The sequence below is a fragment of the Hippopotamus amphibius genome, chromosome 15, assembly GCF_030028045.1.
Source record: "Hippopotamus amphibius kiboko isolate mHipAmp2 chromosome 15, mHipAmp2.hap2, whole genome shotgun sequence".
Taxonomy (NCBI): Eukaryota; Metazoa; Chordata; class Mammalia; order Artiodactyla; family Hippopotamidae; genus Hippopotamus; species Hippopotamus amphibius.
Window position 1 is genome coordinate 54265853 of NC_080200.1, and position 23721 is coordinate 54289573.

General features: G+C 33.1%; 1 protein-coding gene across 3 annotated transcripts in view; it reads left to right on the forward strand.

The window, feature by feature from the left end:
• Window positions 1–23721, forward strand: part of CDH18 (cadherin 18) — a 743326-nt gene that overhangs the window by 634221 nt on the left and 85384 nt on the right. For 2 of the 3 annotated variants that reach the window (XM_057709534.1, XM_057709536.1), the window contains 2 exons: window positions 3510–3697; window positions 16857–17110. In XM_057709534.1, coding sequence (XP_057565517.1) covers window positions 3510–3697; window positions 16857–17110 — 442 coding nt within the window. The remainder of the gene's footprint in view (window positions 1–3509; window positions 3698–16856; window positions 17111–23721) is intronic. The other variant, XM_057709535.1, reaches the window with a different exon arrangement.

The following is a 23721-nucleotide window of genomic DNA, read 5'->3' on the forward strand; positions in this document are numbered from 1 at the left end:
GTGCATTTTATAATATTCATTATATACTTTTTAGAATATCCACCATACTTAGAATTATCCTTTTTAGTTGTATAATAGCATTTTAATTTCATTTCTAATTATTATCTCTAAAATATATTCCTCTTTTATAAAACTTTATTTTTAGAGGAGTTTTAGATTTACAACAAAATTAAGAGATTCCCCACAATGCAGAGATTCCCCGATATCTTCTGCACCTACACTTACCTAGCATCCCCCATTGTTATCAATCACCAAAACTGTACTTTTTTTTTTTTTTTTTTTTTTACCAAGGATGAACTCATGTTGACACATAATAATCACCCAAAAGCCATAGTTTAACTTAGGATTAACTCTTGGTGTTGTATATTTTATGAGTTTGGACACATGTATAATGTAAAATGACCACCAATATAGTATCATGCAGAATATTTTCACTGTTCTAAACATCCTCTTTGCTCTGCCTATTCATCTCTCCCCCCTCCACCTCTGGAAACCACTGATATTTTTATTGCCTCCGTAGTTTTGCCTTTTTCCAGAATGTCATGTAATTGGAATCATAGAATGTGTAGCCTTCTCAGATTGGCCTCTTTCATTTAGTAATATGCACTTATTGTTTCTCCATGTCTTCACATGTCTTGGCAGCTCATTTCTTTTTAACAATAATATTTCCTTGTGTAGATGTGCCACAGTTCATTTATCTATTCACCAACTGAAGAATATCTTGGTGGCTTCGAAATTTTGGTTGTGATAAATAAAGCTGCTATAAACATCCCTGTGTAAGTTTTAGTGTCGAAAGAAGTTTTCAGTTCCTTTGGGTAAAAACCAAGGAGTGTGATTATTGGATGGTATGGTATCCTCTAGGAGGAAAAACAGAATTTGAATATGACAAGTGGTTCACCTTGGGCATTGGCTGTTAACAGCAATAATTTATTTCTTTGTAAAATAAGATCTGGAGATTAAAAGATATTTGAATTCTTTATTCCAAGAGTAAATGTTTATCATTATTTTTGTTTGAATTTTTATTTTGTTTCAGTTTTGATTTTAATTTCCCAAACATTATGCAAAGTGCCACAGGATGACAAGAACTAAAAAGGGTCCTTTGTATTTGGCAAACCACTGACAACTGCAGTGCAGCTGCATATGACTTACCTATTGCTGCACTGCAAATCAATCCAAGTCAGCAGCTTAAAACAACCAATATTTATTATCTCATTATATTAGGAATCTAGGTTTGACTTAGCTGGGTGCCTCAGGTTCAGGTTCATGAGATCTCAGTGTAGCTGGCAGCAGAGGTGGTGGTCTTATTCAAAGGCTTGCCTAGGGGGAGGCAGGGAAGGTTTTTGCTTCCAGCTTTCTAACATGATTGTGGTCAGTTTTCAGTCACTTGTCATATGGTCCACTAGGTAGGGCTTCAGTACAGCATGGTAGCTGCATTCTCCCAGGGGAACAATCTAAGGGAAAGTGAGAAAGAGTACCCATGACAGAAGCCACAGCCCTTTCATCACCTCATCTTGGAAGTGACACCTCATTCATTTTGCTATGTTTAATTTATTAGAAGTGAGTCACTATACCTAGCCAACATTTGAGGAAAGGGAATTACTTAAGGGCATGAAGATCAAAAGGTGGGAAACGTCAGGGCCCACCTTAGAGATTGCATACCAAAAGTGGTTTCACAATTTACAATTCATACATTCTCAACTCTATGGAAAGTGTATAAAATATTAAAATACTAATCTTAATATACTCCATTTTGTCTAATGGAGCATAGGGAAAAGTTACTATACTTGCAATTCTTGGTGTATCAACAAGTGTCAATTCTTCCTCTGCAGTTTATCTTCTTCTTCCAGGAATATGCTTCCTCCTGTAAGACTCTGCCTAAATGTTTTCTGGGCCATGAATCATTTACGACCCACTGGTACAGTTTTTTGCAGCTTTCTTTGTGAAAACAATGTGTTTTGTAATACTACCATCATAATAGTTCTGTGATTTACTTATTTATCTCTGTGTACTAAGACTTTTTTTTTTTTTCTACAAGTGTCATCATCCCAGTTTTAATGAGTTGAAAGTCCTTTGGGAGCTTTACTGAATTATGGGAAGTTATAGTTTAGCTGGAACATACAGACTTCAGCAAGCAGGAACTTGACTTCCCAGCCTATCTCAGAGAATTTTTAGAGCTATGTTCTAATTTATTTTGCAGTTTTTCTATATATTTTTTTTCATCAGAATGGTGTTCTATTCTACCTAACTGCCTAGGAACATTGTAATATTTTTAAGGATTCTAAAAATTATTATGGCCCTTAGATTAGTTATTTCAACATGAATTTTGGAAACAGGGCCATTGTCAGAAGCCTCTTTCAATGTTTCACAGCCTTGCCACCAAAGAGAGACTGAGATTCTTTCCTAGTTCCAGTTTGAACATTTTGGGGAACGTACTTTCTTTGTGAATCATTGTGAATCAGCTGCCTATCCTTTCACCCATCAACTGTGAGAGGAAAGCTGGAGTCCTATAGAAATGTGGGTCTCATGCTCTTCCCAGGTCAATTAGCTTTATCAGGAGGGATAGAAACTTTAGCAATATGACAGATTCCAATAAAAGCACATGATTAATATCAGGGGATCATGTATTTCACAGAAGAAGATGCTCTACCCATGAAATGTTATGTTGGTGAAGGCTGTTGAACTAAAAAATAATATTTGAAGTCAAGTAGTGTAAATATATTTATTTATGTATATTTCCCAGATAACTGGGAAAAATCTTTGTTGAATAATGAGTAGACACACTCACACACACACACAAATACATGTAGATTTTCAGTATCGACATATAGCACTTTAAAAAATACAACTGTACCTTTAGAAGTAAATTAGGATACTCCATACACTTACCAGAGGCAGTAATCTAAAAAAAGATTATTATCATGCCACAAGTAAAAATTATTATCTCAGGGAAATTTATAGATTTTTCACATTCATGTATCTATATGCTCTAATTATATGTATGTATAATATTAAATCACCATTAATTTAATCATGGTTGAAATTTTTATAAAACTACATTTTATTTTATTTATTTATTTTTTAAGAACTTTTATTGAGATACAATTGACATACAATAAACTGCATATATTTAAAGTGTACAATCTGATTTTTTTTCTTATTAGTAATGTATATATCGCAAATCCCAATCTGCCAATTCATTCCTGCCAACCCTATAAAACTACATTTTAATTAAAGCTTTCTGTTACTTATATAGCTATTTGAGATTTGCTATAATAAATAACTTGCTGTAATAGATATGATTCTAACTTGACCATAAAACAGTTGGTAACAACATGTCCATTATGCTTAATGTCTATTTCATATGTGCCTGTAGGGAAATGTGTACATTTATGAAATAGATGTAAACAAGTAGATGTGTGGTCTAAATATTTTAATGTCTCTTTCTTATAAGATTATTATTTTATGAACATTATTATCATCAAATAAGTTTAATATGAACTATTTTTCAGAGCACTATCAGCTGTACGTTCCTGAGTCAGCTCAAGTGGGTTCAGCTGTTGGGAAAATCAAGGCAAATGATGCAGACACTGGTTCAAATGCGGACATGACATACTCCATCATTAATGGTGACGGTATTGGGATTTTCTCCATCTCCACTGACAAAGAGACCAGAGAAGGGATCCTTTCCTTAAAGAAGGTAAAAAAAAAAAAAAAATACTGTTAGTGATTTAGGCAATTCACTCATTTTAAAATGAATGGAAATTTGACAGAAATCTATATTGTCAGATTATTAAAATGGCAGAACATTTCCTCTTTAATATATAATTACATTTCAATTATGATTATGTCTAACTGTTTAAATCCTCTCTTAAGAGATGTATTTTAGTATCGGGAAGATTGGATATCAAATGCACTATGAATATATCTCCCCATCTTTGTTTTCATATAACAAATTTATCACGAGTGCCAGTTCTATTAATGTCATTACTCTATGTTGTACTAATCAAAGTAGCATTAAAAGCCTCTCTAATGTAAAAATCTTCATCATGTTGGCTAATAATCTTTAGAAGACGAGTTTGCTTGTTGGTCGTGGATCTTTTAGTGAAACCATTAACCTTCTCCCCCATTCTTTTTTATTCCTAAGAATTTGTCGTTGGGCTAAGTCTATTGCTTTTTGCTTTTAAGAGAACATAATGCTCATGTCCTTGTAAAAAGGAAGTGGAACACAGGCAATCAGTTAAGAAGGATTTAAATGTAACTCTTAATGCAGTATGTCTCAGTCTTTAAATGTTTAACAATTTCAGCTTGGAAATACAGTAACATTTAGGTCCCTAGGCCTTATCTTCATTATATTTTGATTCAGAAAGGATGGAGTAGGGGTAAAGAATTGGCCTTTTAAACAAGTACTCCAGGTGATTCTACTGTATAACATGTTCAGAACACAGGCTGAGATATTTTCTTCTGATGTGCTACTGTAATATTGATGTGAACCAATCATTCTGTCAATCTATCAGTCATCTATTTATCTATTTGAATCCAGCTATCTGTCATCTAGCTATTTCAGTATCTATGTGTGTGTTTTGGATATACTTTTCTCTTTGCATTATAAAAAATCTCATATTTGTTCTTCTAATAATCACAATTTTACATTGATTTACAGTTGAGGATTAATATGTCTTTTGTATGTTACAAAAGGGATTTGCAAAGTAGAGCCTAAAGTTTTGTAAGTACTTAAGAAGTAGTCATCACTGGTCTATATAAAATATTGAATCTTCACTTAAAATATCTTCTCATTTTAATCTTTCTGAGATTGTCAAAATTGAATCAAAAATGTGTTAATAAAGAGTCAATTTCCATATCTTTACTTAACAAATCCATGAGTTTTGAGTGTCTCTTATGTGCCAGTTACTGTGCTCTACATGAGCCTTGAAAGCCTGAGCAAAGTCACTCTCTGCCTGCGTAGAGCTTCCAATCTATGGAAGTGGAGATATGCCAATCAAAATCACATGCATTCTTAAATAGATAATTAAAACTGTCCTAAGAAGGAGAGTTATACAGTGCTATTGGGAAAACAAAATCTAGGGTGTTTGGTCCAGTTTGATATTTGGCAGTAGTTGAACAGAGAACTGAAAGAAACTTAGGAGGTGATTAGGTAAAGGGTGATACAGGAAGAGGAAAGAAAACACAGCAAGAATCTGAAGGAGGTGGACCACGCTAAAGTAAGGACCTAAAAGACATCATTCTTCCTAGAGCAGAGAGAGTGAGAAAGTTAGTGCCTAGGAGAGCACACAGAATCTTGTTAAATTTTACCCAGTGGAGAGCCATTGAACCTATCTAAGCAGGGAGAGACAAGGTCTCATTTGATGTCAATATTTCTAATTAATTGTTAATATAAACTACATGAGGACAAGACTATTAACTCATCGCTGTATTCCCAATGTCTAGCGTGTTTTCTGACACTAAGTAGGCATTCAGTAAGCATTAGAGTAATTAATGGACATACTATGGATTACAAAATGAAGCGAAGATTGTCTGCTTTTCATTCCTTGGATGGTTATTCACTCAGATAAATCCAGGTAAGCATATGAATCATTCTTTCTGAAAGATGAATCTTGAACCCTAGGGAACACCAGTATTTAAGAAGCTGAAGGCAGGAAAGAAATTGGGTCTATAGAGACAATATCAAAAAACAGAAGAGAATTTTATCATAGAAAATCCCCAAGGGAGGCTGAACAGGAGGAAGATAGTAAAAAATTGTGAAGGATTCTAGAACTGGAAAACAACCTAGAATTATAAAGAGTAATTTGATTTGGCAAAAGGGAGGGCAGGGTGATTGTCACCAGCAGTTTTTAGCTCACCATCAGCATCAGCATCACCATCCCCATCAGCATCAGCATCTGCATCTGCATCTGCATCCTCATTATCATCACAATAGACAGTAACAGCAGATAACATCAGTGTCAAGATGGGTTTTAAGAACTTTTCCCAAATCTTTATTAAGCTGGTACACCTATTATCCTTCCTATAAATCTAACTAGAACATGATGATATAGGGAGTATTATTATTCTCATGAATAAAATGGAAATTGAATCACAGAGAGAGAAAGAATTATAACCAGGTAGAAATTGATTGATAGAAAATTGAACTCAGCAGTCATGTCTCTTCAGAGTCTGAAAAGTTACCCATTTTACATACTTGAATGAAATATATATATATATATGTATATATAATTTGCTACAATGAAGAGAAGAACAAATTTATTGTGGTGGAGAGAAAATGGGAGGCAAGGAAATGGGAGAAAAAAATTTAAAAGAAACACACTATCCTCTTTGGGAAGCTTTGTAGTAAAGCCAGGGAGAAACTTTAAAAAGCAAACAGATGAGAACATCATAAAATGAAGATTTTAATTGTAAGTTGGGAGACTGAAAGTGTGTTTATAGCAGATGGATAAAAGGTCAGTAGAGACAAGAAACTGAGAATACTAAAGAGAGGGTAATTGAATTAAAAAGATGCTCTGAGGTAGAAATGGCCCTGTTTGGGATCTTGATCACAGATGGAAAGAAAGAAGCTATGATAACATGCCTTCTTCTTTGACAGAATCAAACAGGAGGGAGAAATAAATGTTTGCAATGATGTAGCTGGAATATGTGTGGGGTGTGGGTAATAGGGGGATTCTTGCCTATTGAGAACTATGATCTTTATAAAGTAGGGAGTTATATCATGTTTGCAAAAAATGATGGTAGTGGTGGATGATGTGAATACACACATTATCCAAAATACAAGTGTGTATTGTGGGATTAAGGACAATGTGGATCTTACTATACAGCATGACATCAATTAATTTGATGTTGTTTGTGAAAAATAAAGGCACAATGATACGTGTGCAAATGTGTGCATGTATTTGTGGTTAATATTCTCTATTCTATATTGCATACACACATACACATACACGATAGGTATTTTCATGATTGTGTAAACAGTAATGATAATGTACTGAAAATAACCTTGATATTTAATGAGTCCAAATTATCTTTCTCTTTTTTCCTGAATTTATTTTCTAATGTAGTCTGTACTTCCTCTAAAATGCATTACTGTTTGCATTTATCTAATTTCTTCATCCTTCAGATTAGGATTATTAGTTTTGGAGTTATTCCATTGCTATATATTTTATGTTATAAATAATTGCAATTTGAAGACTAAACTATATAATTCTGTGGCTTTTAACCTTTAAGAGGCACTCATTCAAATGGCAGAAATAGATAAAACAGTCCTTTTAAACCTGTTTCTTATTTAATCTCTAAGGTGGCTCACTTTAGCCAGCAAGGCAGAACAGCTAATCTTCTTGAAGATCAAAATCAGCACTGCTCTATAAATCAGCTTGCACATTCCTGTCCATATCGTGCCTTGATCAGAAGATTGCCAAGTTGAATTCACCGGTCCATGCTGTGTTACATTGTAAAAACACTTTGATAACTTTCATTCATTGTTTAATGGAGCCTGACTGGGTGGAAAGGTGGAAAAAAGATAAGGCTGAATGCAACTTGATGCACTCTTTTCTCTGACGTAAACCTCTGTAGCTAGGGATGGGCTTCATAGCAGTCTCTCTCAGATTCTCTTCTTGAGGTCCATATGCCAATTTGCATTCTTTATAATAAGCAGTTGTTGAATTTTTTTTTAATTCAAGGCTCCAATCCTATTTGCTTTCCTGACTCTCAGCAAATACTGTCTTTTGTATCACCCTTATTCTTCAAGTATACTTAATTGCAAATACAATACCTATTATTTTAAGCCACAGATCTTAACTTGGTTTTCAAGTCAATGAAGGGTGGTGGAAAATACAATCTTTACTGTCAGATGAAATATAAATTTTGATCTTGCCATTTAAGAGATCTGTGAATTATCTCATCTTTTAATCTTCAGGTTTCTTATTTTAACATGTTACAAAGTGATTATTACAAAGTGATAAAGTAAGATAAAATAGTACTCTAGGCTGTGCCTACTACTAAGTACAATAATACCTCAATAGCTTTGGAAATTCTAAAAAGAGGGGATAGATGTATATTTATAGCTGATTCATTCTGCTGTACAGTAGAAACTAACAACATTGTAAAGCAACTATACACCAATAAAAATTAATTAAAAAATAAAAACAAGTTACAATGAGAAAGTATAATAATACCTCGATATCTACTTTTCTTCTTGTCTTCCTTTCTTCTTTTATTTTCACCAAATTTTAATTACATTTTCCAAACCTCTCCATGTGGTTATTTTACCTCCCTCCTTTATTTCATGTTATCCAAATACCTATAAACACACAAAGAATGACAAAACCTGTGTATATTTTTTTGAATAATGTCACTATTTTCTTATTGAAGCATAGCTGATTTACAATGTTGGGCTAGTTTCAGGTGTACAGCACAGTGATTCATATATATATATATATATCTGAATATATGTATATTTTTTTCAGAGTTTTTTCCCATATAGGTTATTACAAAATATTGAGTTTAGTTCCCTGTGCCCTACAGCAGCTCCTTGTTGGTTATCTGTTATATGTAACAGTGTGTATATATATGTTAATTCTCTCCTCCTAATTTATCCCTCTGAACCCCCTTCTCCCGTGGTATCATGTGCACATGCTGTCACTCATAGCTCTTGGTCCTCTATTTCCCTTCTGTCTTCTGTAAAAGATTTTTATCAATGTTCAAGTTTAATTTTGTCTTTGTAGTGTAACATTTCCAGGTATGTTTCGGTCACAAATATCCTTCTTTGATTTTATCTTCTTTGTTTTTTTGTTTTGTTTTGTTTTGTTTTTTTAATGTGGTTACCAATACATTTTTTTTAATTTTTTTTTTGGGGGGTACACCAAGTTATCGTCTTTGTTTTACGTATCATGGTAGGCATTTCACTAATTTTTCACTGTAGAAACATAGCAATTCCACATCCCTCTTAAATCTGCTAGATCTCATAGAGAAGAAAGAACTTATTCTAATTAATTCATTATGAATGTGCTGATAATTTCCATGAATGTGTATCTATATGTGCTTGTGCTACAAGTGTACCTCGGTCCACAGTTGTTAAACATCTTTGCAACTAGATACCTTGCATTTTAAAAATTTTTATACTGTACAGTGTGTAAAAGATCTTTATACCATTTTATTTAACAAAGGATAAGAGATGAATGGTGAGAGTAGACATAAAAAGTGATAAAAGTATTTTTTAAGTTTAAATTAATCTTAAGAGAAAAATATGCAATGTTTCCAACTATAACCATGCTAGGGCCATTCCAAATAACCACATTTTAAAATTTTTAGTCAATTGCATTCATTGAATTTTTCTTTATCATTTCTTTGACTTGCATTGAGTGACAGAATAAGAATCAGATGTTCTTTGCCATTGGGTTATAAAGTTTTGGGACTGTGAATCACAAAGTGCAATACAAATTAAGGCATCCCAACTTATTATAAATGCACACACAGGCAAACACATGTTCGCACTTTGTATATAAGAAGAAATAGGTTTCTAGTGCTAATGAACTATTTACAGAAACTAAACATTTATTAGAGATTTTATTATTTAAAAAATCAGCCAAGCTACTATTTTTATTCTTATAAGATTCTAATATCTGGAAAGTAGTCCTCCTGCTCAGCCAGAAGCTGAAGAGGAAAGTCCAAGTTTGAGCTCAGTGAAATCTATCACTATATTTATAATACCTTTTGATGGAGGACTGCTTTGGGGAAAATTTGTTCTGACTTCATCTCTAGGAATGGTCATGGAGTGATAGATCTGTTGAAACTACTTTGAACAATTAGTTAACAGCTTTTAATACATATTCCTACAATATAATTTAGTATACTAGTTGAAACAGCCTGTTGAGTTAAACTATCCACACCCATGAGTTATTGGTAAATTTTCATATGTGTGGGCATATTGAAATACCCACACACATAACTCACATCTATATGTTCCAGTATGTAAATATATATAAATAATATAATATAGAATATATAAATACACTTCATTTATACTATACATGTGTATTTGTTATTTAAAATAAAATATTTTCATTCATTTCCCCAGTCTTCAAATGATAGTGAGAAAATACATAAGATTTATTTGTATCAGTGACCTTGGGATTATACACATTAAATAAGCATGACATTCTTCTGCATAGATAAATTTATAGTAAAGTTTATACATGAGTTCCATTTTTCACCAAATATCCACCACCCAGGAGAGGCCTCTGACAAGGACCACAGATCATGGCATAATAAGAAAGCCTAGCTGATGAAACATTCAAATTCATGCAATGTTTTTGGCAAAATACTATCATTTAAAATATGCTTTTTTTCAGAAAACAATAATTAATTATAATTCAGTCATTATTCCAGGATTTGGCCACTTTTTGCATAATTGAAGTGACATGTTTTATGTATTAAAATGTTGGTATCAGTCCTATTATTATCCTCCCATTCCCACAGTGGAAAACCTGGATGATGATGGAATACAGAAACTGGACCAAGGAGAGGTCCTACGGAATCTCTTCTCTTACTTAGGAAAACAGAATTTTAGGACCTTCTTAAATTCCAAAAATAATTGAGTCATAGAGCAACTTGGCTAAATGCTGTTTTCAGTACCCATCTATTTGTGATGGTTATATAGTTCCAGAGGAGGAATATGTTAGTATGATTTAATGAATAGTAGGACTGATTAATGAGAACCAATTAAAATGTTCCAAATATGTAGAGCTGGCTAGAAAATGATTGATGGGAAAGATGACAACTTATCTACAGGAATATGAAATGTGTTCATATTAAAGAGGGAAAAGTATGATTTTGTAAGTTAGAGCAATGATATGTGAAAGTAATTACTAGGAGTAATAGGAGCAAATTAAGAAACTAAAACTTAAGATGAAAAGTGGAGTCAACTCAGTGACAGTGAACTGCATCAGGACATTGAACAGTAACTAAAGAAAAGTAAGAGAACCCCACTGCCTGGGGAAGTTAAAATTATACCAGAATAAGCACTTCTAACAGAGACAGGCAATAGAGGATTTTGCATGAAATGCATTTCAGTTTCTCAGCTTTGTGAATCTGTGAATTAAGGAATGTATAAAGGTACTAAGAGTTTTCATAGCCAGAATCAATGAAATTATAATTATTGAAGTTAATAATTCTTTTTCAGTGTGATTATAAATTCTTGGAAAGATGCATGAATGTATCCTTTAATAGTGAGGATGTTTTTTATTCCACTGAAAATCTGTTCATTTTTAGGCATCAGATTGGAATGTTATATTACAATCTTTATATGCTAATTAGATTTCAGGCAGAATATCATACTGCTTAAGGGCACAGACTATAGAGTCACCCTGCCTGAGTTCAAATCCCAAGTATATCATGATACTTACAGGCTGTTCCCCTGAATAAGTTTCTTAACTTTTCTGTGCCTTAGTTTCCTCATTTGTAAAGGGAAACAATTATAACACACAGGATTTGTGATCATTAAATGAGTTAATATATGTTTAGTTCACACATAGGTGTTAACTTCTTACTTTAGAAATACTACAGAATTTTTCATCCTTCAAATGTAAACCATGTAATAGCACTTTTCTGTACTCTAAACACAGCTCTCTTTGAGATTGAGGAAGGCTATTAATCACCCACCAGGTACCAGGAATTATGCCAGATAACTGAAATATGAAGATGAATTAGATAATATTCTTTCTCTTAGGGGAAACTGGGTAGACATGATACATTGTTATAAAACAAGATGTCAAATGCTAATGATATAGGTTTACTTAAATTGTTATGAGTTCACAGATAAATGAGGGCCAATTTTTCAAAGATGGAAGAAGGTCAGGGAAACCTTGGCACAGGAGATGCCTATTGAGCACACATGGAGCAATACGTACTATATACTCAGGAAAGTAAATGTAAGGCAAAGTCCTTATATCCAATTGAATTGTCTTTCAAGTATGGAGACCACAGACAATTTTGAACATTAAAATGAGGGAATATTATATTGGTGAATACATAACCTAACCAAAATAGTTGTGGTACAAGTTACCTGAAGTTTTCTATGTTTCCCATGAAAGACACTTTGTGACCCATAGCTACAAAGCTGAGATTTTTGGAACACCAAACCTAGACTCTCATCCAACAAGTGGTTGAATTAGAATGCAACCTGGATTCCCAACTGCACTGGGGTATCTTCTTCCCTAGGGATGCCAGGGCCATCACAGACATTGGAAGATGTGAGGAACAGTTTATATCCCCTATAAGTCCTAGGTCTGCCAAATTTCAGACTTCTTGTCCCTAGAACTGCAAGAGAAGACATTTTTGTTGTTTTAAAACACCTGCTCTTTGGTAATTTGTTATGGTAGCCCACACCAACTAATGCAATGGCATTAACACAGAAACCTAATAAAGTAATACAAATATTAAGCAACCCCACTTATGAGTACCTGTAGAAGCATTCCAAGTGTCATTCTAGTAAAAAAAAGCATATCACATGTTGAATTATTCCAGAAATGATTCAATGTCAGAAAAACAAATACCTTAGGCTGAGTCATGAAATTACCTCTAGTGTATATCACACATTGTTGATATCAGCAGTTTCATATGATTAAAGCTAGTCTATTTTTTTAAAGTTGTGAGTTGCCAATATATGTCCCTGTTATATTTGCTGGTAATTATATCTTGCTGGTATATTTGATTGCCAACTATGATTGTGATTGTATCATAGTTAGCATTGCCAGATAAAATACTAAAATTAAAAAGAAAAGTTAAAATTGAAGTTAACTAGTTAATTTTTCATTTCAAATAAGTGATAGTTTCCTAGTATAAGTATATCCCGTGTGATAATTTGCACATACACCATTAAAAATAATTTTAATTGACTAAATTTGACAGCAAAAAATCAAAGCATTTTTTAACTATGAGCATCAATGATGTAATAGTTTTGGTTTCTGAGTCGCAGAAGTTGGACCACAACTGAGGAGACTTGTCCAGGGAATTAAACCCAAAACAAATTCTATAAAAATGAAAAGAGAATCTGATAGTGTTCCTGGAATATTTCTCTCTACACATTAATATTATGTGAGTAATCTCCAGTAGAACACCTTTGCCTTAGGCTCACCTGCTTCTTATCTTAAACACTGAACTGTTAATCCAAACTTGCAGTTTTCCAAAAAAAAAAAAAAAAAAGAAAGAAAGAAAAGAAGGAAACAACATAATTCTAAACTTTTGTTAAATGAGATAAACTGTAATCAAATTATAAACCCTCACTCCCCACACCACATATCTTAATGAAGGAAAATCTGTGGCGTAAATAATGGTGCACATTATCAAAGATTGGAACCTACACGAATATCAATATGAAAGTCATGGAAGAATTTTTAAGACAAAAATAATTATCTTCAGTAATAAAATGCATTTTAAAATCAAAAAAAAAAAAAAAAAAAAGACTGGAACCTACTCTTTCAAAGAATTTTCAAGATCTCAAAAGGGAAGAACTCTTTCCCCAGTTCTTTTTTTCAGCTTGATGGTTTTAATCATCTGTTCAAACCAAATGATTATTGTCAGAATCCTGCCCAAAAAACCTATAAGCATGGGCAGTTGAAATTTTAATATAGTATAGCTGGAAAAAACTATTAATTATGCTCATAAACAATTTCTGGTTCTACAATTGCCCTTATCATGTCCCTATGATGCCTCAGGCTTATGGAGCTATTCTGTATCCATTTTTATTTTGTTGTGTTTTAAGACAGGAGAAGGTATGTTTTCTGTTTTGTAAACTCTCAGCCAGACATTTCATGTTTTTGCTTTCTTTGATACTTTAATAACCTGAGTACATTTTCTTTTTTTTTCTTTTAAAATTTTTTCTCCATCTTTTCATCAAAACCAGGTATTAGATGAATAGGTTTCACTGTTCTTGATATACTGTTTTTGATAGACTATTTTTAGGTAATAAAAAAATCTGCTGGTAGCTAGGGAAAGTGAAATCCATAGGGAGAGTTCTAAGCAGTTTCTCAGGAATGAAAGATTACTAGGAAATTACTGGAATATCTCTTTACAATGTAGGATAATAAGTACTTCAAAAGCTTTACCAGGACTTACAGTAAAAGGATAAATAACAATTATAATCCTAATCCAATCTCTATATGCTATTGTAGTTTTAATATAAAACATAGAATTAACATACTTTATATTGTATACATAATCCTGCAATCTCCAAGAATAAATAATGTAATTTATTCCCAGTTTTTCTATACTTGCAATTTAGCACTGCCACATTTTCTTCATAAATGAGGTTGTTAAAATATTGCCATTTACATTAATTCATCTGCTTCTAAATTCCTGCCCTAACCTGAAATATTCCTCTTTCCTTAGTGATTCGAGATGGCTATCCATCCATCTGCCAGGCCTGACAAACAAGTCCTTCAAAATGATTATCTCTGTCTTGGGATAGTTAAATATATATGAGATAATCATAAACATGAAACCATGTGTTCACCTAAACAGCCTGTACTTAGCAGTATGTAGGTTAGTGTTAAGATAAATGACATCTAACTTGCCAAGGGACCTGCTAAAAATGGAAAAAAGATGCCTGTCCTATTGGAATGCCCAGCTTGATAATAATATCTGATAGGGTAGAGGTGGCCAAAATTATCTCCACAAATTTCATTGAGTCTCATTGGACCTTAGTCATTATAAAGTCTACCAGATATAGCATGTTGAGTCTAAAAAATTACATTGATCTTAAACAAGTAGTAAACCTGCCAAGGGTGTGGCTTTCCATGAGCAAAATGTGCCAAGGAGACCATATCTGTGCACCTAATTCTTGATAGGCAGCAAGTGTGTACCATTTCTAGAACAGGTGATTTAAATTTGGATGAGACATCGAATTAGTCTAAGACATTCTTCTTCACTAATGTTAAGGAGAGAGGAGTCAAGGAAAGAAGTACAATAAGTCTGTGCGTCCAACTGAAAGTCATGCAATTCACCAAACAAGATGAATGTTAGTTACTTTGGCAATTCATTTATAGTTTTAATTTGCTGAGAAGGAAATGACCTGTACTTGGTGGGTCATGAACTTCAGATGAATTAGCCCTTCTTTGAAGTATGTAAATCTAAAATACATAATATGTGTACCATATATAAATGTATATATATTGTATATATGGTTCACATTTAAGAATTTGAGTTTTTAATATTATTTAATTTTTATTTTATCTTATAAACACTTGTAAAATACTGTAATGACCCAGTCTCTTCCATGCCCCTGAAAGTATTATGAGTTCTGGGTTCTTATTGTTTGGAAACTAAATTGTTGTTTTTCCTTCTATGCGATCACCAGTCTCTGGGAAGGCCAATTTTCTAAGGCAATTCAGAGGAAATAAGGGAAATAATCATCAGTAGGACTGATCTTCTGTTTATAAGATCCCATTAGGGATATTCTACAACTTCTCCTTGGCTCTTAAGGTAAAGGAAAATATCTGAGTTCCTCCATAGGGAATGATCGTACTCTGATCCCACCAAGAAAGAAGACTGCAAGATTGAAACAGGCTACTGCAAAATCACTGGCAGAAATAGGGATGAAAAAATATCTATTATTTCTTTTCATAGATGTTAATCTATATGTAATTCACAAGGCTCAAAATAAAAGGCTGATCTCTGTATCACCTGCACTAACATGAACATAGAGACTTTTAATATAGTTAATCCTAAATCTAAGCTCATTTTAGGTCACAGAGCTTATATGCCTCATATTAACACTTTCAAAATGTTCAGTTCTTACCTAAAAAGGTACTTCCTCTTAAAAATATTACCTACCTGCTCACACACTTCTGTATCTGCATTTGTATCCTTATTGTTTTCATAGTACCTACTATGTTTTATAGCACTAAATATACAGGGCTACAAATGTCTTTTTACTATTTTATATCTTGTAATGGACCATATATTCCCTTGGACAAAACACCAGACTGACCTTATTTTTATTCATTATTGTATGTTAAGCTGAATTCATGACTCCTGACATGTATGATTAATAGAAGAAAAATAAATATTGGCTGATGATTTTAAAAGTAAGCAAAAAATAAAAAAATATGAAGAACTGTTAATGTAGACACAAAGCTAAAAATTAAATGCTAAAAATGAACAGAATACTATAATAAAAATAAAGTTGATCAAAACATCATAATAAAGGGAATGAAAACCAAAACTAATACATGAAATGGTATTAGCAGCAAAAAAGAAAGTAAATAAATATAACTAAAACAACAAAAATGAAATTCAGAAGTCTGTATAAAATCTTCTGTTAAAAATTCAAGAAAATACTGTTGAACTGAAAAAAACATTTATCTGATTTTAAAATAAGATATCAAGTTTAAAACCAGCAAGGTGAAAATAAGATGATGATAGATAAAAATCAATGATATGAGATAAAATTGTTTAAATGAAAAATAGAAAATGTATTTTTTAAATTTAGCAAATTGGTAGGAAATATTTTAAAAATTAATAATTTAATTTGAAGAGGAGATAGAAAGAAGTTACTAGAAGAGGCAAAGAATGAGTCTGCACAAAGCAGTATTTGCTTGACTGAGGGAAATATCTTTTGGCCCTTGTTATCATCATACTTATGACTGAAAAATCAGAATTGATTCAAACTTGAGTTTCCATGATTTCTGCTTTAGGTGTTATTGTTAAAACAAACCTCATAGTTTGTTTATAAATGGAAATAGATTGACCTAAACCTATTCATGTTTGTCATTTGTTTCAAAAATGGAAAAGAAAATATTAGTTTGAAAAGTGATGGTAGTCATAATATTGGAAATCTTATTTTTTCCCAACAGCCACTGAACTATGAGAAAAAGAAGTCATATACCCTCAACATAGAAGGAGCCAATACACATCTTGATTTTCGCTTTTCTCACTTGGGTCCTTTTAAAGATGCTACCATGCTGAAGATCATTGTTGGGGATGTAGATGAACCACCACTATTTTCCATGCCTTCCTATGTCATGGAAGTCTATGAAAATGCCAAGATCGGGACTATCGTTGGCACAGTTTTGGCACAAGATCCCGACAGTGCTAATAGCTTAGTAAGGTATGGTATACTTTAACCTCTTAGACATATGAAGATTGCATTGCTTCTCACAGTAATTTAAGATGAATAGAACAATATTTAAAATATTTCTTTTCCATGTTATTTTCTATTAATATAATTTAATTATAATATTAGCTGATACTTTAACCGAGTAAATAACAGATGGGTTTCTGTCAAATTTAACATACATGTAGCTATCTCCATGAATAGACTGGTGACCACACAGATGAATTCTTTTCCATTCGACTTGATAGATGGGAGCATAATTGACTGGAAAAATTAAAGAGAAATATTTAATCACAAAGCAGAGAATCTTTGGTACCTTAACAATAGGAAGTATAAATACAGTAAAAAAAAAACCAAAAGAGGATATGGGAATAATCATTCAAGCTCTGACTCCTTGTCCTCCTATAAGCCTTTAGGAAATTATCTACCCTTATTTGTAAAAGAACGCCACTAATATTTATCTCTCAGAGTTGTGAGAGTGTATCAAGTGATGTGCTATAAAGGTTAAGCAGAGTGGCCTGCACCTAATAATCATTCAATAAATGCTAACTTGTCCAAGGCAAGTTAGAGACTCACCTCTGAAGACAGGATGACCAATGTGAGAATTCTGGTGACTTGGTTTACTAGCTGTGTGATCTTATACAGTCATTCAACCTTGCTGGGTCTCAAATTCAAAAATATGAACAAGGAATAGTAATGTTGCATATGTGTATTGAGGGGATTAAATTAGATTGACAGAAAGTACTTAGCATAGTCACTGAGTGCTCACTAACTAATACTTTATTATTGTAGTGTGTCATGCATAGAGGTAATTAACAATTTCCTTGCATAATAATTATGTTTGATTGGGGTTTTTTTTGGTCTCAAAATCAAAGAACTGCATAATATATAAAACTCTTTAGTCACCCTGTATTTATACCCTCAGATAATCCTAAGGCCCTAGAAAGTCTGAACTCTGAAACAAATCCATCTGCTTTTTCTCATCAAGTTTGTATTCTCTCTCTCTTTAGTTCTCATCCATTTTAGCAAAAGCTAACATGATAAGTGTTCTCCTTGATATCTATGTAATGTTTATAAAGGGTTTCCATTTGCTTTTACATAAGATGATTGTTTTTAAGTTTTTAAAAAATGGCCACAGCCCTCATGCATGGAGAGAATTTTCCGAGCACAAAGGTATGTATTAAACAATTCTGAATTTTGCTTCAACTGTGAATGCAGTAACATTAGCCTGTTAGTTGATAACCCTTCTGTCACACCAAGAGCAAGAGCTGGGCATTGCTTGAAGCAGGACGGGCAAAGTATACAAAATAATATTCATAAACCCAGTTGTGAAAATTGATCTTTAATTAAGGGATGCAAGCAGAAGCTGATATGCTTATTTATCCAACCACAGGAAAGACCACGGTGCTTCATTATTCCACAGAATGCCATATTTTAATAGCATTTTTGACACTTAATAAGGAAAATGTGTCAAACTACATTAAAAGCTAGCATTATAAAGGATATTTACAAATGTGGCCATTTACCAAAAAGAGCCAACACCTTTTGAGAATAAAAATGTTTCATGCTGTGAGTTTGATGTGAAAATATTTGATAAACATTGTTAAGACTTAAAAAAGAAAAACTAACCCTTGATATTAGTGATGCATTCTATAGTTTTAATTAAAGGAGGTGCGAGGCACATTGATTTTTAAAAGTGATATTTAAAGCACCTTATCATATTGCAAATATCACAATATTCCTCATGATAAAAAAATTAAACAGATGCACACACACAGAGCTGCTTGAAGTCCAGTGGAGAGAGAGAAAAGTTTACAGCCTTTGATAAGGGTGATAAAGGTCTGAAACATGTGTAGGGACCATGGGGGCTCATCATCTTCTAGAGGGAATGGATTGAGGAAGATTGAATTGAGGCTCAAAACCAGTTTAAGGATTAGACTGGTGAAGAATAGAGAACATAACTGCAGTTTGTTGTGTACACAAGGAGCTTAGGTTACCTGTGCGGGAATAGCAAATAATGAGGTTGTAAAAAGATGCTCTAGAGAGATCATGAACAGGCTTTGTGCTAAGCTGACGTCTTGGAAATTTATCCTGACAGCAATGTCAGTGGGGGGAAAAGAGAAATCAGAGATGCATGAGTGAATTTAATAAAAACAATGATAGAAAGATATGCATTTCAAAACAAATAATAATGAAATTTCAAAATGCTCTGAAGGGTGGAATATACGTTCCAAAAAGGTAGGCCAAAGGAGGAAAAATTGAGGTCAGGGACAAACTTCCTTCTGCGTTGCTCTCTCTATCCCAACATACAAAAAAGTACCTATTCCACATACAACCGTGCTCACCCAAGGGCATAATCCCCCCTACCAGGGGACATTTGGCAATGCCTGAAGACATGCTTGGTTGTCACAACTGTGGGAGGAATGCTACTGTCATCTGTAGGTAGAGGTCAGGGATGAACCTGAACATTCTATAACTCACAAGTGAGTCCTCACAATAAAGAATTATCTGCTCCAGAATATCAATAGTGCTGAGGTCAAAAAACCCTCATACAGACTAAAACAAACTGGGTAGTAGATTGGTAAAATGGAGGTGCTAATTATACTCATGGAAAGAAATTCTGAAAAAATGTTTCTGGGAAATGCATACCAGGATGTATGTATTCACGTGAATGTTTCAACATATACATTTTATTTAGTAAAAATATTTATATGTAAATTGTTCCATTATATTGCTAATTTCCTTGGTAATTGCTCTATATTATTAGAAGTATTTAATTGAACACCAGCTATATTACACACATTCGCCCAGTTGTTGCTGTGCAAAGGTGATGGGTATATTGTCTCTAAATGCAAATATTGAGAAGCACAAATCATTAGCATGTACATTCTTCTTCCTGCTTTGTTTCAGTTAGACAACTAAAATGAATCCTTCCAAAGCTGCCTTAAAATAATCAGCCTCCATAGTTGGTGTTTGGGGGCATAATTTACATATTTGTTCTTTATTGTAATAAAAATATGTCATTCATATGGGCCTCTAGGTGCAAACAGTGAATAAAAAATGGAAAACATTAACAAATACAAAAGCAATCCTTATACTTCCACCTTTCCCAGGGACCAAATGTTTGTACTAATTAAGGAAGCGCACATTGAAAGATGTACCTTGCCCATGTGCCCTGAAATACAATTAACTCCAAGTCTGCAGAATTGATAATGAAAGGGAGTTTGAGTCTTACAGGCATTGGTGAAAAGCTTTCTGACTTGTCTTTTGTATTTCCATTTTCTAAACTATTAGTAAGATTCTTCAGACTTCTAAGAGCATACTGTGTCTAGCTTTTGTCTCTTTTAAACCAAAACAAGGATGTGCAATTTGCAGCAATATCATTATCAACTTTCTTAAAAATAAAATCAGAACCAGGCTATTTACCAGTAGTGAAGAAACCTTGATTTAAACAGGCTGTGCTCACTTGCTGGCATACTGCGAATGGAATTCAGGAATTTCCTGAGTAGCTACTGACAGATGAGCAGTCCTATGATGGACGTGAGAAGCTAGAGTGCTTTCTGGAAATGTGACCCTATAGCTTGGGACTATTAAAAACATTGACCATTTATTGCTTGCTCTCTGTGGGCCAGGGGTTTGTAACAGCATGCCCAAAACCCTTGTAAAGACCCTAATGAGTCTACAGTATTAGTCCCATTCTATAGATGAAGAAACTAAGGTGCAGACAGGTAATTTGACCAAATTTACATAATGATAAAGTGGCAGACTCAGAATTTAAATCCAGTGTTGCTTCACTTCAAAAATCCTGTTTTATTAAAGCCCCAAAAACCTGCCTCTTGTATATTTCAACTGATAATGATAATAAACTGCATTTACTGAAGTCAAATATCACAATGTAGGAAAGGAATGTTTCCTATATTCAGATGTATTTCATAGCTGGGAAGAAGAGATGCTGAAGAGAATTCTATTTTTTACTCTAGCATCCCATGAAAAAACTGTTCTTAATTTTAGATTTTCTCCATATTGTAAAGTCAAAAACTTATACCACTTGATTTAGTGCAACATAAAGAAAATTAGTGAAGCCCTCAATTAATAATTCTCAAAGGATGAAGAGCTTTAGTATGAATTTATATGAGTAAGTATATCCCCATCTTTACTTTTTTTTCTACTCTGATTTATAGTCTGAATTTATCTATACATTTACTTACTAGTAAAATTTTTAATATTTTCTTTGTATCACAACTTTAAAGCCATCAAAAGTAAATATTAAATATCTTGCATAATTTTTTTCAAATGCTTACCATCACATTATTTAGGAAACAATAGCCAATTTACATGCTGACATAAAATATAAAATTGTGATCAGATTTGGAAATATTTGCTAAATTAAAAACAATATCTTTAAAATATCTTTAAAAAAAAAAGAATAGTTGTAGAGAATTAGAAGTGGTTCCTCAGCCTGTTTTGAGTTTAATTGTAGCCTCAGAGAACAAATGCTTCCAGGATATTCGTGGCATCCTTATTAGTGCACTGGTTTTCTTACACATTTCTGAAATTTTCACATAGCTCATGATGAGATGGCAGTTAGGAATACCTCATTAATTTGGAATGTTATAACAGCAAAAGATAGATATTTCAAAATAATGGCAAAGCCATATGGGAAACTTGAAAAAAGAAAGTAAAAAAAAAAATTAAGGAAGTTTGAATACAGGATTCCAACTTCTGGAAAGAAAGACAAGAATACCCAGAAAATGTGTTTCAAAATATATTCATATTAAAATGAGTTTGTATTCTATAGACCAAATTGACTAATAAAAATTTAGCTTAGTGAAAGTCAACAATATCTTAATGGGACCTTTAATAGAAAGCCTTAATATACCCTCATCAAAACTATCATAATCTTCTGGCACAAAGGAGATTACTCACTAAGGACATTTCATGCAAACTAAGTTCAGATAGAAAGCAGGCTTCCATTCAAAACCAGAAGTCTGTCATTGACTTGTGTTTTGTGATTTATCACATTACAGATAACAAAGTTAGCACATTTAGATTGACCAGTCCTTTACTGTGTTCAGGTGAGAATGAGAAGGGACCTAAAAATGACCAAGACAATCCTGTTCTTATAGAGATGATGATATCTTAGACTAAGATGGCTGAGTGACTGGCTCCCAGTCACATAGCTAACTAATCATAAAGACTGGATAGAATGTGGTCATGTTTACCATGCTTCAATAAAGACACAAAAGACCCCTGAACATTTTTCCATTTGGGGCTCAAATTTACCTAACAGCCTAGTATGTGGTGGTAATCCCCCCAAATCAGAGTCCTGACACCAGAAGGAGAACCTGTTTTCCGGGTGGGCTTGTGTAATTCACTGAGCCCTGGAATGAATGCCTAAGTCCAGACTTAGTAACGCCTGTTAGTCTACTGACTGGAGACTAAAACATCCAAATAGCTTTCATGTGAATTTTTCAAAGAAATAAAGAAAAATGATTAAAATGGTTCCATAGCATTTCTAGAACTCAAGATTACTGGAATTTTTAAAATCTTTCTTAGAGGCATAAATAACAGGTGGAAATGTATTTTTTTGTGTAAGAGATTTTACTTCCTTAGGTGCTTTTGTTTCATTGGATCCAGGTTTTGGTTCAGGAAGTTAAAAAGCTTTGCAAAATATCTATGTGCTATATATGCTCTCCATTTTATTAAGCACAATACACTAAGTGACAAATGACCCCTATGTTCTATTTTTTTTAGAAAGATTGTTTTCTGGATGCATGACTTGTGGAATAAATTGCAATTCCAAAGTGAGCTAAGGGAATCTTAAATTTTTTAATGAATCTGAGCTATACTGCAGGTATGAGACTTTTTGTTAAATTAAAGATGAGGCCAAGCTGCTGTAATATCCCACAGGGTGTATATTGATTAAACTTTATCCCATCTATTGATCATAGTCAGTAAAACCTATGAAAACAGCTGTTTGGGAGGCAAAATCTCAACTGTATTTGCTTTACAAGTCACATTCTATACAAGTATCAAAAGTGTGACAACTGAAAGACATCTGTACTTTTAACCAACTGATATTTCTCCAAGTAAATCACTGTAAAAAATAGATTTCCATTATATAAGTTTTAAATTAATTTTATGGTGAAATGGACAGACTATAATAAAAATAATAAGCGCCTCTGAGGACTGAAGTTCTGTTATCAAAGTGAAAAATAACTTTTCTAATGTGCTTTAACATAGCTAATAATCTTGAATCTATGCCTTTATAATCAAAGGGAAATTGAGTGCCAAATGATGAACTGGGTAATTTGTTTAAAGTAGCTTCTGTTGAAGAAAATACTTGAATAAAGGTAATCATTATTGAGATTGACTCTTCCCTATGGTTAATGGTTATAACTTGTCTGCCTATTTGTTTGCCCATACATTCTAATTTTAGCAGTATATTTTCATCTTATTTCAATGTAATGCATTTTCTTTTCACTTTGCTCATTGCATTAAAACATTTACTAGAAATATGAAATGGTGCATGTATTGAACAACAGAAAGGAGAGTAGATGTGGGAATAAAAGTTATAACCCAGGTTTACAAACTATAGTGGCAAC